The sequence below is a fragment of the Manacus candei genome, unplaced genomic scaffold, assembly GCF_025592945.1.
Source record: "Manacus candei isolate 608988 ecotype Guabito, Panama unplaced genomic scaffold, ASM2559294v1 h1tg000018l, whole genome shotgun sequence".
In the NCBI taxonomy this organism is placed as follows: domain Eukaryota; kingdom Metazoa; phylum Chordata; class Aves; order Passeriformes; family Pipridae; genus Manacus; species Manacus candei.
The window spans coordinates 19,024,589-19,039,826 of record NW_026138066.1 but is presented as its reverse complement, the minus strand read 5'-3'; the positions used below and the strand labels follow the sequence as shown (position 1 = coordinate 19,039,826).

General features: G+C 40.6%; 1 protein-coding gene across 3 annotated transcripts in view; it reads right to left on the bottom strand.

The window, feature by feature from the left end:
• Nucleotides 1-9,446, bottom strand: part of ETNK1 (ethanolamine kinase 1) — a 32,816-nt gene extending 23,370 nt beyond the window's left edge. For 2 of the 3 annotated variants that reach the window (XR_007904136.1, XM_051785003.1), the window contains exon 1: nucleotides 9,152-9,446. Coding sequence is in view for 2 of the 3 variants with exons in the window: in XM_051785003.1 (XP_051640963.1) it covers nucleotides 9,152-9,307 (156 nt within the window). In the remaining variant the exon portion in view is untranslated. The remainder of the gene's footprint in view (nucleotides 1-9,151) is intronic. The other variant, XM_051785002.1, reaches the window with a different exon arrangement.
• Between the last annotated feature and the right edge of the window lie 5,792 nt (nucleotides 9,447-15,238).

Below are 15,238 nucleotides of genomic sequence, written 5' to 3'. Positions count from 1 at the left end.
GCCTGCAAGGGTAACACAGCAATTCTTAATCTCCTCCCACAATCTGGGACAGTAGAAAACAGATATTGGCTACTTTTAAACTCTTTGCACTCTGTCAACTCAGTCTGAATGCCTAAGGACTTGCTAGATGAGCACTAACCATATTATCTTCAGCGGTTAAGTAAGTGACTGAATGGCAATTAATATTCTCACAACACCAGAAGCAAGAACACCAATGCTTTCATACCTTCTCAAAGTCACATGCAGTCTTCAGTAGTAAAGAATTTTAAGTCAAGGTTCTCACAGCAACTGTAATTTATACTAAAGTCATATCTCTTCTACTCTGTTGCCCTCAAAACCCTAATTAAAACTTAATTCAGAAAGAATAAACTCTCCCACAAAACATAAAACAGCCATTCAGGACCATACAGTAAAACGTGCACAGTAAGAATTAGCTTCAACTTGGTTAAAATACACAGCTAGACAAAAACATTTTCCCTTTGTCCTGCAAGTTTTAACATCTTTCTTTAGGGAGTGCTTTCATCACTAATTCTCACTTAGTTGTCACTTCTGGTATATGCCAAGAGACAACTATTAGAACTTTTTCAAACTATGCAGGTCCATGAAGTTACAAGCAGATTTAATTTTAAGGCAACAGCAACACCATGTTTGGGGGTTTTTTTCATTCTTAATTGTAATTAAAAAAATGAAATCTATTAATCAGCATTGGAATACTAAGTTTTCGATGACAACAGGTTGAATTCCTTATTTCCTGATGTCCATTGAGGCAACCTCCAATATGGCTTCTCCTTAAACCCTAAGTGAGGTCCAGAACAAAAACACAGACAAATGCAGTGATCTGCTGCATTTCAGATCTGATATTGAACCCTAATAGTTAATAAAAAAGTATTTTTACTAAAAACACACGTCAACAACAAGCAACTTCTTTACAGACATCATCATCCCTTAGAACCTTGGACAGTTGGGGTGCTGACTTTTTTTATTATGAATTTTGGGAGGTTTTTTGTTTAGTTTTTATGTTTGGTTTTGCTTTTTTTTTTTTTAAAGCAAAACTCAGTTCAGAAACTTTGGCTCTTTTTTCTCTCCTCTTCAAGAGATAGCCTTTACTTTGAAAAGTAAAGTAGTACCACTCAAACAAAAGTGACAGCTTATTTCCAAATCTCAGGGGTTTAGGGAAATCAAGCACAAGGAACAATTGTTTTTGAATTACTAAAGAAACAAATTCTGACCTTGGGCGAGATCTCTCTATTTAGGAAAGACAAGACTTTTACAATAGAAATGCTGTGGTTCAGCTATTACACCTTGTTTTCCTCAACACTCCTATGTGATGAGGTGAACAGATTCACCAATAAATGCAGAAAAGGACTGGGCAAGCTTTAGCTGTCATCACAAATAAGAAATAGCTCAAATTCCGGAGGAAAGATGCAGAATATCAGAAGGTAGAAAGGTACTCCATTTTCTTGAACAGTTACGTACACTTGATCTTGCAGAAGTAGCTTCAGCAAATTACAGAACTTTCATCCAGACACAGAAACCACAAATTCAAATCAACCTGCTTACAAAGCCTCCTTGACTGACTCTAAAATTAAGACTTCACAATTTATGGGCACATTTTGTGATTATTATTTTAATAACTCAGGAGACAAGAAATGAAACATCCTAAAGTCTTCATAGCAACTAAATGTTACAATGTTCATCAAGAAAACTGTTCCATAGATACCCAGTTTGAGCAGTGCTACCTAATTTGAACAAGCAGTACTTAAATATAGTTTTTACAAGTATGACTTGTAAGAAAAATTGCTCTATGAAAAAAGACATGGACTTAAAGACACCAGAAATACCAATACTACCAAAAAATCCCCAACAGATGTAAGTTGTGCTGACGCAAAGATACAGTAAGAATTTGAGTTGTTATGATGTTGAACAGAAATTTGCTGGGCACTGCACAGCTTCTTTCACAGGTCTATTATCCCCTTAAAACAAGTCTCATTAGTGCTAATAAAAAGAAATCTGCAACAAGGAAATTGGACTCCCTCAACTGATAATTTAGGAACTCTACTTATTAGCATCTATTCGTAACATGCTGCTACAACTAATTATTTATAGCCAGGAGGATTTTAGTTATTCCTTCTTAAAAAAGCAGAAGGGTTTGCTTACTTTTCTAATAACATTCAGAGTAGATGATTTCCATGTTCCACCATAAAAAAATCCAGTGTTTTCTACCAGTAAAACAACATAATAGTCTCTTTATTCTTTTATTCAGAATGCCTTTACTGTAGCATTTAAAGAATCAGCTAAGAGGGCCTTGCCCAAAACACAACATGAGATGGAGCAGAGCAAAATATTCTGTAACAAAAGCATCAGTGGAGCAGCTTAAGCACAGAATAGACTCTAAAAGCGTGGACAAGAATCAGTAAACTCTCAGGGTCGTGTGGAAGAAGATGGAACAACCTACAGAATGTAATGTATAGCAGGTAGAAAATTCTAGGAATAAATCAATAAACACAAAGAGGTAATAGAAGTCAAGAACACAATGCAACTAAAAAAAAAAATCCAGCAGCAAGATTCTGATACTCCTGTAATCTGTAAATATTTAATTACTGTTTTGTGTACTTAACACATTGTTATACACACTTTCAGGTGAGGTGACACAGCTAAAACTAAATTCTGAAAACATTTCTGGAAATTGCATTTATACTGCCCACAATCAGAGACCTAGTTTGAATCCAAGTCTTTCTGGCCTTGGGAACAAATAAACTCTTTACTGAAGTGCAAACAGAAGGTAAGAAAGCTACAAACAAGCTTGAGTTACTCAAATGCAGTCTCAGAGTGCAGCACGTGGTACAAACAAGACAGGCCAGGTGAGCCAGGGAGAGAAAACTCATGACATGAAGCACCTTTGAGACAGAGTTTATCTAAAAGACTCTTATCAGGTTATTAGATTCCTGAAAAGGAATCTAATATGGATAATATATACAATATATAATAACATGATAGATTTGTTACCATCTCATGAGCAAGTGATTCATGAAAAGCTTATATCTAATCCTATCTTTCCAGGTATTTAAAAGAACGATAAGAATGAGGGCAAAATTGCAGTCAGGTGTAACAAGCATGAACAGCCAGAAATAAAACTGTTATGGGGCAAAGTAGAAAAAACTTATGACTCAGAAGAGATATCAAACCAAGCAGATTTTCTCCTTCTAGAATGTGTTATTACATTCAGAAGAGGAGAATATAGGTATTGTACTGCTGTAAAAACACAACAGTGAGGTGAAGTTTCAGCTTAAGTAAATAGGGATTGCCCAGATTCTGCTGCTGAAACCCAGATTGACATTAAGATCTCTAGAAAGGAACAGACTTTAACAATGTATTTCCTTAATACACACAAAACTTCAAATTATTGCTGTAAGGTCTAACTTTGTTTTTTCCTGGGAAAGTATAGCCTACACAGACACATCTGTAAGTATATAAGTCGAGAACTTAATTTCTAGAGACAAGGTGAGCTATTTCTCTCTCTCTCTTCTTTCTGTAGCTATTTATAAAACAAGGACAAAGTACAACTACTGGAAAATGCCCTGGGTAAATTCTCATATGCTCAGCAAGGCTTACAAGAAACGTCATTCCAAGGTCTCCAGGCTCTGGAGCCACATCCTCTAGTTCATTACACTCTGTATCTGAAAGCCACGTCTGCATGACATTGATGGTCAGATGATCATAAAGATGATTTGGCATCAAGAATATCAAGGCAAGCAGGGAGCCAGTAAATTCAGGGCTCTATTCTACAGTAAGTTTGGCCAGAGGCTGAACTAGTAGTTTTCTGAACTCTTTCTGATCTGTGTGACAGCAGTGTGGAGAAAACAATGCTGTAATTCCATAGATAGTGGTGCTATCACTTTAACTTTTTTTCTTTTTTGGCTACTAAACCATCTATGCTTCAGCTTTAAGGTGTGTGTGGGTTTGGGTTTTGGGCGTTTTTCAATCAATTTTTTTTTCTTAAGGTCTTAACTGAAGTTTTGCATCCTCCATATTCTCTACATAGATACCAATTAAAATTACATTCAATAGTCTATTATAAAATGCTACAGATACGTCACCCCTTGCAAGGGCTGATTCTGATCTAAATGTATAAGATGTGAAAGCTTTTTTTTTTTTTAAATGTCAGGGGAAAAGAAACAACAAGAAGTTACATATTTTTTATCTTGTTTCTGAAAAATATACTCCCCCCTGAAAACAGTCAACATTAGGCAACCAGTTAACACTTTTAAAGTGATTATTAAAGTGTAAAAAGATCTTTTTACAAATTTTGTGATAGTGATGGAAACAGGTACAGATATATTATAATAATTTCAAAAAAGGTAATAGGAAAGAAAGCTATTTGATTAACTCAAAAATTAATTTGCTGCTCCTCCCTCTGGAGTATTTTGATTTGAAATGGCCACGTAACAGCATGGAGGAGAAAAACAGGAACTGCATCATCTTGGATAGCTCCCTTCCTACCCAATGTTACAAATCTATAGCATAAGTTACATGCCTTTACACAGACACATCCAAGCTGTGCCTAAACATATTGATTCTCTGTAATTAGAACCAGAGTCATCAAGAGATACACCTCTATCCTGCACAGCTGCATTACATCATGCACTGTGATACAGCACATCAACTGCATGAAATGCCAGCACAATTTCTGCCCCACCCAGATACCATAAAAACCCTTTAAAACAGATTATCATTATCAATCTTCTTCAGAAGCTTAAGAAGACTGGAGAAACCAATCCAGCCTCAGAAGACATCCAATACTGCCTGCATTTCCCAATGTGACATTGCATTCAAGGCACACCTCAAATTACAGTTTTTCCACAACACATCAGCAATGCAGCCCATTCTGCAACTTTTCTTATTCTTCCCTTCACTCATCACTCCTCCATTTAGAGGTATTAGCACTTCAGCATGTTTCTCTTCCTCCTCTTTACATGGCTACTATTTTCCCAAGTGCTGAAGAGCATGATGTGCCAAAACCAGCCATGCAGTGAACATTTCTCTTGAAAAAAATGTAACAACACTAAGAAACAAAATAAATAGTTTACTTACTTTCCCAGAGACTAACATTTTTTGTTTCAATTATTTTGATGCTTTAAAATCCCACGCTCAGCCTGTTTAAATAAACTGTGAAATATTGCAACTAGCTCAGAAATCTGAACCAAATAATAGTTTGTTATAAAGAGAATACCAAGACCAACGCAAGCAAATAAATTAGAGTAGCAGCCAGAAAATACTGCCTGAAGAAAAACTATTGAGTGCAAGTCAAAAAGAAGCAGCTAAGAGACAAGGACAAAAGCTAAGCTGGTATATATATAAAAATAGGGGGGTGGTTGTTTTGCTGTTTGAAGGACAATTTTTTATAAGCATGGCTTTGTCCTCTGTGTCCACGTTTCACAGCCCCAGGAACAAATCTTTGCAAAGAATTGTAAAATGCTGCAGTAGTAAAGTCATGCAAAGTGTTGATAACTGCAAACACATGTAAATCTTGCAAAAAAGACACAGCACCAGAAAATAAACAAGGTCCAGTTATGTCAGAGAATCAAAAAAAGCAAACCTAATCACAATGATTTGGATAGCTGCTTGCAGGATTTGTAGGGGGGAGGGTTGTGGAATGTCTTATTGAAGAATTTGATCCCATTTGGAAAACAGATTTTTTTTCCACCTCCCCTCAGGTTTCAGCCAGGACAAGAGCACTGTTTGTCAGCCTAACATTTTTATCATTTTAGATCTCTGAATTACTTTTCAGCCGATTTTTTTTTCCATACACATCATGCTGGTCTACCCAAATAGTGGGAGAAATTAGCACTATTAATATTAAGCCTTTTCACCAGTCAAAGCAGGAAGCCTTTATTCTCGCTATTAAATATTACTTCAGAATGGTAAGAAATAGAAATTGGTTTTCCTGCATCATAACACTACACTGCAGAGAGGAAATCATGTATTAACCTACTGAATCTTTCATTACAATCAGACCTACAAGAGGTAGAACAGGTCATGGGACAAAAGAATCCCAAATCTGTACTTACTGCAGCTGTAACCATCCCTACTGCAAGGAAACACTAATCCTTCTTCAAATACTGACACAAATGAATCTCCACAAAAGAGGAAAAATAAAAAATTCTTGAGGTGGGCAACACATTCCAAACTAGCACTGTAGAGGTGATACAACCTCTTTAGAACAGTAAAGAGAGTTAAAACAATAACGTTTTTATATTTCATTAATAAAAAAAGTTCAAAACATTAAAATTGGAACGTCCACTGTCACAATTCAAGCTGCTTAGAAAACTCAGAGACCCTGTTCTGAAGAAGAAGCATAGCTTTGTTTATGAAATAAAAAAAAAACTGCTTCTCACGTTCACCACAGCCAGTTTCTGAATTTAGCAAGCAGTGGGTTTTTCAGCAGGAGGTTGGGAGAGAGGCCTCCAGAGATTCTTTCCGACCTGGACTCTTGAAAAATGTTATTATTAAAAGGAGACATTCCAGAATCAAAAGTGACTAATGCAAAAACCAGAAAAATTAAGAATTTAAGTGTTAGAAAATATAACAAGTTCTCTGCAGTTCCTAATACATCTTCAGGTAACATCTGCATAAAGTACCTACATGAAGATGAGTGTTGAGAAAAAAAAGTTTGTCCTTATCAAAACATAATAACTTGAATATTTGTACTATGCTTGTAGGGATAAAATTATTCTTTTGTTGTAGTAGGGATAAAATTCACATATAACTTGAGATAGAGGAGATTCATTACAGTATAGCTGCTTCCAATTCACCAAATAATCAGCAATGTTTCTGGATACCATAGATTTTCCGATAAATACTGCAATAAAAGAATAATTTAAGCACTGAAGACTTTATTTTCACCCTCCATCCTACGCTTACGTTCTATGCTATGGTGCAAAAAAAAAATTTTAAATGTTAAAATATATTCCCGACTTTAATTATATGTAAATCATAGAGAAAGTGGGGACTAAGCATTAACAATTTTTAACTACATTGTTTCAAAATTGTTCCGCTGACTAAACAATTAACACGCAACAGTAAATTTTTTGCAGGAGAAGTTAATTAACTTTTTCAAGTCAAACTCTGGACTCTTCAACTCAATAATTCTTGGGTCAGAACAATTAGTAAGAGTAAAGGTGGCTAACGGCAGAGTTCACCAAGGCAAGTAATGGTTCTTTCCACCTATCACTGTTCTTTGCCCACTTTGCTGTTTCAGATTAGGCATATTCTCTATGCAATACATGAGTCTCATTTTCATCCCACTCCTAAACACATGCCTCTTTAAAGAGGGGACTCCAAGGCATCCTTCTGTTCACTCTATCCTCTTCACCAAAACATCTTTCATTTCGAAGTCTTTCTGTATGTGATGCATGTGCAACATGTATGTGTAACAGGTCCCAGCTTAAGTACTCACAGGAGCTTAAACACAAACTAAAGAGTTAAAAATAAAAGGCCACTGAAGGGCTTTGTGAATAGAACTGCCTTCCGCTGCCCAAAAGGAAAAACAGTGAGTTGAAAAGTTTTGGTCTGAAAGTAACTTGGTTAAAACTAAACTCAAGACATTTTTCAGACAGAATGTCTTGAAATGAGACAGAATGTCTCTAACCACAGACACTAATCTACTACTTCACTCCTGCATGACCAGTCAAAAGAGTTCCTGTTCCACACCAATGGTACTGGTGGTTTTTATTCTGTTAATTGCTTCTTGCAAAGGGGGTGATAGAAGGATTTTTTTTTTCCTTAAGCCTACTAGAACTTTCCCCAAAGATTAGTCATCCCTCCCTAACAGGAAAATATTTTGGTTTCATTTATTAGCATTCCTGAATGAAAGGAAGACAAATATTCTGTTGAGAACTAAAAAAGTAAAAACACGTTTAAGTAGTCCTGCAAGGAGTTGGATTATCCTTATGGGCCCCTTCCAACTCGTGATATTCTATGAACTCTAACAACCTTATTTAGCGTTACATGTTGTAAAGCTACTTTCATTGCACCTCAAGACACTGTAACTGTGCATAACTTACGGCCACTGATCCCAAAGAACTTACTTAGAAAAAGCTCATTAGCTTTATTTTCATACTAATTGGACTGGCATGTGTCAAGTTTTATTTTCCTTTCAAGACACTCGAGAAAATTTCAGTCAAATTACATGCCATTACCTCAACATGCTCAAATTTCTATACAAATTAGTTCAGCAGCTCTCTTCAGAGGAACTTCACTGAAATAAGACACCACCACATAATAACTGCTGAATAACGCAGTTTAAGACCGTATAATAAAGTGCTCAACTAACCGCAGGCTGCAACTGAACTGCTATTTCAGCCAAGTAAACTGGCTGAGGACTTGTCTGGGGCCAGTTTAAGTATATTCTAGAAGCACAAAAGCAGCCAATCCTCCGGCAGATGACTCGTCATCAATACAAATGACTGCTCACCTAGAGAACATCAAAGACTTCAGCGGCGGTACTTCTGCTAAGAAAAGCGAGCGATGACCTTAGCGGGGCTGGTGCGTACCGAGATACCGTCAGCCCCAAACCCAACCCTGCTGAGAATACATGACACGTACTCATTATATTTATTGATTACGGCGAGAGCGCGACAAGGGAGAGTCCAACAAGGGCTCCACCGCCCACGGCTCCCGGGAGAGCGCTCCCCCCACATCCTCCTTCTCGGAGGCCCGACCCCACCGCTGCCCCGGGGAGGAGGGAGGTCCCCGACGGGTTTACAAACACGGGCACAGCGAGGGCGACGCTCAGGGACATCTCCCCTTCCCTCCCAGCGCCAGAGCTAACGCGGGCAGCCGAGTTTGCAGCGCGGAGGGCACCGGAGGAAGCAGGGGGAAGCGGGCGGTGGGAAGGAGGAGCGCCGGGAAGGCAGGAGGGAAGGAGGGGGCCGGGGATGCTGCCTGGCCGCCCCGCCCCGCCGCCGGGCCGCCTGGCAAATGGGGCTCCGCGCAGGGGGCTGCGGCGGAGAGCGGGGGAGGGAGGGCGGGGGAGGAAGCGAGGCGGCAGCTCCCCCGCACAATGGCCGCCCGCCCTCCCCCCTTCCTTCCTCCGCCGCCCCGCTCCCTCCCCGGGCTGGGGCCGCCGCATCCCCCGCGGGCCCCGCCGTACCTGCAGCGTCACCTCCTCGGGTCTCCAGTGCGGGCGCAGCCGGCGCAGGAGCTGCAGGGCGCCCTGGCGGTACCCGGGCCCCTCCTGCTCGCTGACGGTGATGTCCAGCTTGGGCACCTCCGGCGAGCCGGGCGGGACGTGGATGTAGTTGGACATGACGGCGGGGCGGGACGCGGCGCGACAAGGACGGGCAGGTCTCGCTGGCGTCTCCTCCGCGGCGGTGCCGGCAACTGAGGGGGAAATTTCCACTTGGGCTCCCGATAAAGCGGCTCCACCTCCCCCGGCGGCGGCGCGGAGCAGGCTGGGAGAGCGGGCGGGGCCGGGCCCGGCCCTGCCCAGCCCTGCCCTCCGCCCGCCGCCGGGCCCCTCACCTGCCCGCCCGGCCCCTCGGCACCCCCGGTGCCCCTCAGAACCACCCCGCCCGCCGTGGGGCTGCCAGGGAGGGGATTAACCAAATCTCCTCGAGGCTGGAGCGGGAGCGCGGCCCCGGGCGTGAAGGAATGCGGGGCCGGCAGCTGCGGCGGCGCCGCCCAGCCAGTCCCCGGGCAAGCGGCTGATCCTAATCGGGCTCCGGGGTTATCGGCTGCGCTTGGGGTTTTTTGTCATTATTGGCGTGCCAGCCTTCGTAACACCTCCCCTCCGTTCCCCTTTTGTTTGCCCGTGCCCTGCGGGGCCCGTACCTACTCGACACCTCGCTCCGCTCCCCGAGTCCATCCGGGTGCGGTTCGGTACCGTTCGTGGTCCCTCGGGGCACCTGATCTGTATCCCTGATTTAAACATCCTAACAAAGGTCACCCTTTCCCTGAGCAGCACAGAACAGTTACATTCTGTCCTTCTACAGAACAGTTATATTCTTTTCTTCTACAGGACAGTTACATTCTTTCCTTCCTTTCTTTTCCCCTTGTTTTACGCTGAAAACCCTGTTGCCTTGAGGTTATTTTCAGCCAAAAAAAAAAAAAAAAAGAGCCCAGTCTATACCACAGGATTTTACTAACCAAGAAAAAATATTATCCAATCCTTTTCAGAAATATTTTGATGCTCCCCCTAATATTCCTATGAGTACCTGCCTTCCATCACAGTGTGTGATCTTCCCACGTAGGAAGTGCTGAACAAGAAGTTCTGTAAAAACAGCTTTATTGAGTTTGCTGAAGACACAAGAACTATGTAAATAGAGTAATGGTTGGTCACTTCCCTAAAGAGTTGTGACTCTAAATAGACACACGTCAGGGGAAAGAGAAACAATTTGTGCTCAAAATGTACAGTGCCGTGAGGGGAGCAGCGAGTTCTACAGGTTTAGTTCTCACGAATTTCATGTGTGTTCCTCTCCAAAAGTGCAGTGCATTGTCAAATTTCCCATGCTGTCACCCACGACCAACTTGTGAATGGGTCTTGTCTTTTACCACCAACTGCAGTCTCCTCATCGCCGAAAGGTTTTGCACGACTTCACTATGTAACTGCACCATTCTTTCTATTCCTATTATTTCTGTTGCTCAATAAACAAGTTTTCCTTCTGTTGTATTTTAAATGAAAATTTAAAGTTTATGGGTTGGTGTTATTAGTGTAAATATGTTATTCTACATTAATATCCTTTTTCTATCGAGGATTAAAAAGGTAAGAAGATTGGAGTCTGAACCAAATTTCAAATGCCATAAAATTTCCAGATATAAATGTTATAGCTTGAGTACATTTCTTGTGGTAAAATGCCTTTGTTTAAATCTGTTCCCTAAAAAGACTCTTTCAGATTTTATAACCCTCTTTCCTATGATTTTGTGCCATTTATGTACACTGACTCAACGTTTTCTTAGAATCTCCCTTCTTCATCTCACCTGATTGGACCTACCCATTTCTTCCATTAGCCCACTCCACTTTTTGTTCTTTGAAAGCAAAAGTGTTTTGGAAGTTAAGCACTTTGAAAGATAGGTTTCTTTAAACACGCTCACCTTTATACATTGTTCAGCCCTATCCTATAAATCAGTATTACCATAGTAACATGGTATCATTCTACCCGATCAAGCATGTGATACATGGTGATGTGACCTCTGCTTCTGCTTAGGCAGTTTGGTAGATGATAAACTAAGATTTATTTATGGATTAAGGGCAAAGTGACGTTTTTGTAGAAATAAAATATCAAAGGTTGAATGCTCCAGCTTCCAAATGTTAATTTCAACAAGAGCTCGTCTCAACAGAGATTCAGTCTCGCTAATGCTGAGCATAATAGGCTCTGAGAAGCCTTGCTAACTTACCCAAGTCCAACTAGATTTCCATAAGTTGTTTGAGAGTGTATTTTAAACATAGAGGAGGGAAGTTAGAGCAGCCATAGTGCTTAGATTTTTTGTGAATTATGGGAGCTGAATTTCTGAAGTAGATGAAAGAACCAAGAACACTTTGGCAGTAACACCCTCATCTTTTTGGTCATGGTAGAAAGACATATCTTTTTTGCTTGTCCTCGTGGAACACTGGGGATTCTTAATTCCTGTTTTAAAACAGTTCAATAGAAGTTATAGTTACGTACTTACATAATTTCCTTTCCTTTTTACCTTTTGTTTCCTGCAAATATTTGCTGTGTCCAAATCAAACCCTAGAAAACATTTTCTGAAGGCTGAGACTCTTTCTCAAGGTTCCAAGAATAGTACTTTTTTCCTTTTTTCGAAAAATTTATTTTCATTTTTCTTTTTCCCCCCTCTAGACACCTGTACTCTACAAACTGTGAAATTCCTTAGTAGGAGCTCTAGTAGCTACAAAATATTCAGGTCAGCTGTAGACTTGTTCTAAGAAAACCTCATGTTACGTGAAGTGAGGGCTCAGGATTAAAGAGAGTGTGTTTTCTCTTAAACATTTGCCTTATACATTTGTAGGTACACCATGCTGAGGTGACCAATAAGGTCTGAGGCTGACCATAGATGTACACAGCATGGAACTGAAGAAAACAGGGTGCTCTGCCTGTCTACCAGGCAGCCTGTCTGCTTATCCTCACTGTTGTACCATTCTCTTCCTTTCTGCTGGTCAGGAACCAGGCTGTGCCATTTAATCTATTCCTACATTTTCCACCTTGTCTTTACATCAGTGCTGGATGTTTTATAAGCTCTTTAAAAAAGAATAAATAATTAAAAAAAAAAAAAAAAGGGGGCACAAAGAATAACATCAGACCCAGAACCAGTTTTAACCTCCCAGGTGCAGTTCACCTGGCTGCTTTCCAAAGCCAGTGATTCAGTAATTGCTTCAGGAGGACTCATTGCATAAATGTGACTATAAATGGAAAATTCACCCCTTCTAGCCATAATTAATTTTTATAACATTTTGCAAAGCAGAGAGTCTCAAAATACTTTCTGTCGTTCTAATCTCACAAATAAAAAACCTGAGTCATCAGAAGGTTAAATCTGCCATTAGACTAGCCAGACAACTGGCCTGAACACAATTTTTTAACTTCCAGTCCAGTCCTTTGATCACAGGATTTCTTCAGTGCTTTCAAGCATGTCATTTCTGTTCATTATCCTGCATGTATTATTTGTGTCAAGATGAATCACATCTCTCTACAGACAGTGTAAAACTGTAAGTCAATGCTTTTATTTATTTATTTATCATAATGGTTTTTAAAGCATGTGGTGGCCTAGCATCCGTATTGATTTACCAGCAGCAACACTCAACACACAAAGTTGATCATTCTGTCACATTTGTTGTACTCAGTAAACAGATTTCATTTTAATCTTGGTGAAGACAAGTTTGCAATAGTTTATTTTATGGGAATCTTGACAGTTTAGAAATTTCTCTAAGATCAATACGGTTTGTTGTTGAAAGGGTAAAAACTGCTCTCTTGTGCAGCTGCTTGACACAATAATAGGTTATAGCTTTTTCAAGTATATTTTGAAAGCCATATACAACAGCAGAGTACAAGCCTCAATGCTCACAGCAGCTTTATGGCTTATTTTTCCAGTGGGCTACCAATTAGTGACACTCATTTAACACATTCCACGTGATAACCTAGTTCCTGACCAGCTAACTCCTTTTTCCAACGTGGCACTGGCGTGGTGCATAATGTAATGTAGTAACAGATGTGATTACGTGGGGAATAGAAAAGTCATTCCCAGCTCTTTCAACTTTCTGGGGTTTCACCTGGAAACCTCAGAAGTTTCTAGTGGAAGTCTGGACATCTGTGCCAACAGGATTGGTCACCTCCCAGGCCTCTTCAGATGAATGCACAGGAGTCCTCCCTCTGTGCTGTCCCTGGCTCCAAGTCCATGAACTCATAGGCTGAACTACCATGAGAAGTTACCCAGTTACATGTCCTGCAGGAAACCTAAGTTAACTAAGCACAACCCTTAAACAGATCTGTTAATTAATCTCAACACCAGGAACAGACAAAACCTGGTAAAACCTGCTTAGGTCAGTAGGACCACGTACATGCTTATGCTTAAGCAGGTGCTAAGTCAAAATGAGCAGTTTAGCAAGGAATTCTGCAATTTCTCCACGCTGTACATTTGTTTAAGGACATTTATAAAACAATATAGCCACTGGGTATAAAGAAAGAATTAAAAAAATCTTCATACTGATTACACCACTCAAAAATACAGGTTAAATAAAGCAGTACAAAATTGTAATTAAGGCCAGTGCCTTCATTCATTTTCATAGACATATCTGTATTTTAAAATACAAAGAGTAATTACAAGTTGACTGATCCCTGACTAAACTCGACCTGTACACATGTCCAATGATTTACCACATCCTGATATTTTTCTCAAGGCCAACGAGTACATATACCAAAAAGAGTCTACTTCAGCATATTTAGGATCCCTTGCACACATGAATAAATTCACCTGCAGCAATACAGGAGGAGGAGTTGTATCTTCTAGAAATTTACACTTTTCTAACATTTTATTGACTAATCAAACATCCTCCTATGAAGAAAAGTTATAAACATCAGCAATTCAAAACACAGTCTGTGAACAAAGACAATATCAAACATGAATTTAAATGTCATGCAAGCTGGTAGAAGAAGCACAAAATGCTTTTTCCTATTTTTAAGGTACCATCAGAATGTCATTCTGTATTCTCTTGTGAAATCTCTAATCAATTTTACAGCATAAAGGAGTGGGGGGAGGAGATAGCTGAACTAAATTAAAACAATTAAAAAATGAGTACAGAATTATCTTAAGAGACTGAGAGTACAGTTATCACATATAAATGACTGCCACTTCACATTCAGACTGAATCAATAATGAAGAAGAGAGAAATCTGGTGTTTTGAGAACCAGATGAATGGTAGAGCTCAGGAGTTTCTGAACAGTGGTGCAGAGTCCAGCTGGAGGCCTGTGGTTTACTGGTGTCCCCAGGGGTCAGTGCTGGGGCCAGTCTTGTTCAACTTATTCATCAGTGATTTGGATGAAGGGACAAAGTGTACCCTCACCACATTTGCTGATGATACAAAGCTGCGAGGAGTGGCTGACTCACCAGAAGGCTGTGCTGCTGTTCAGAGAGACCTGGACAGGTTGGAGAACTGGGTGGAGAGGAACTTAAAGGTCAACAAAGGCAAGCACAGAGTCCTGCACCTGAGGAGGAATAACCCCCTGCACCAGCACAGGCTGGGGTCTGGCCTGCTAGGAAACAACTCTGCAGAGAAGAACCTGGGGGTCCTGGTGGACAACAGGCTGTCCATGGGCTAGCAGTGCCCTTGTGACCAAAAAGGCCAATGGGATCCTGGGGTGCATTAGGAAGGCCAGCAGGTCAAGGGGGGTTTTATCCTCCCCCTTTACTCAGCCCTGCGAGGCTGCATCTGGAGTGTTGTGTCCAGGTCTGGGCTCCCCAGATCAAGAAAGGCAAGAAACTACTTAAGACAGTCCAGCAGAGTGCTACTGAGATCATTAGGAGCTTGGAGATTCTCTGTTATGAAGAAAGGTTGGTAGAGCTGGGCCTGTTTAACTTGGAGAAGAGACAAGGGAGAGGAGATCTTATCAACACCTCTTATCAAGGGTAGGTGTCAAGAGGATGGAACCAGACTCTCATCAGTGGTGCTCTGAGACAGGACAAGGGGCGCTGGGCACAAACTGAAACACAGAATATCTGACTATGAAGGAAAATTTCTTTACTTAAAGGT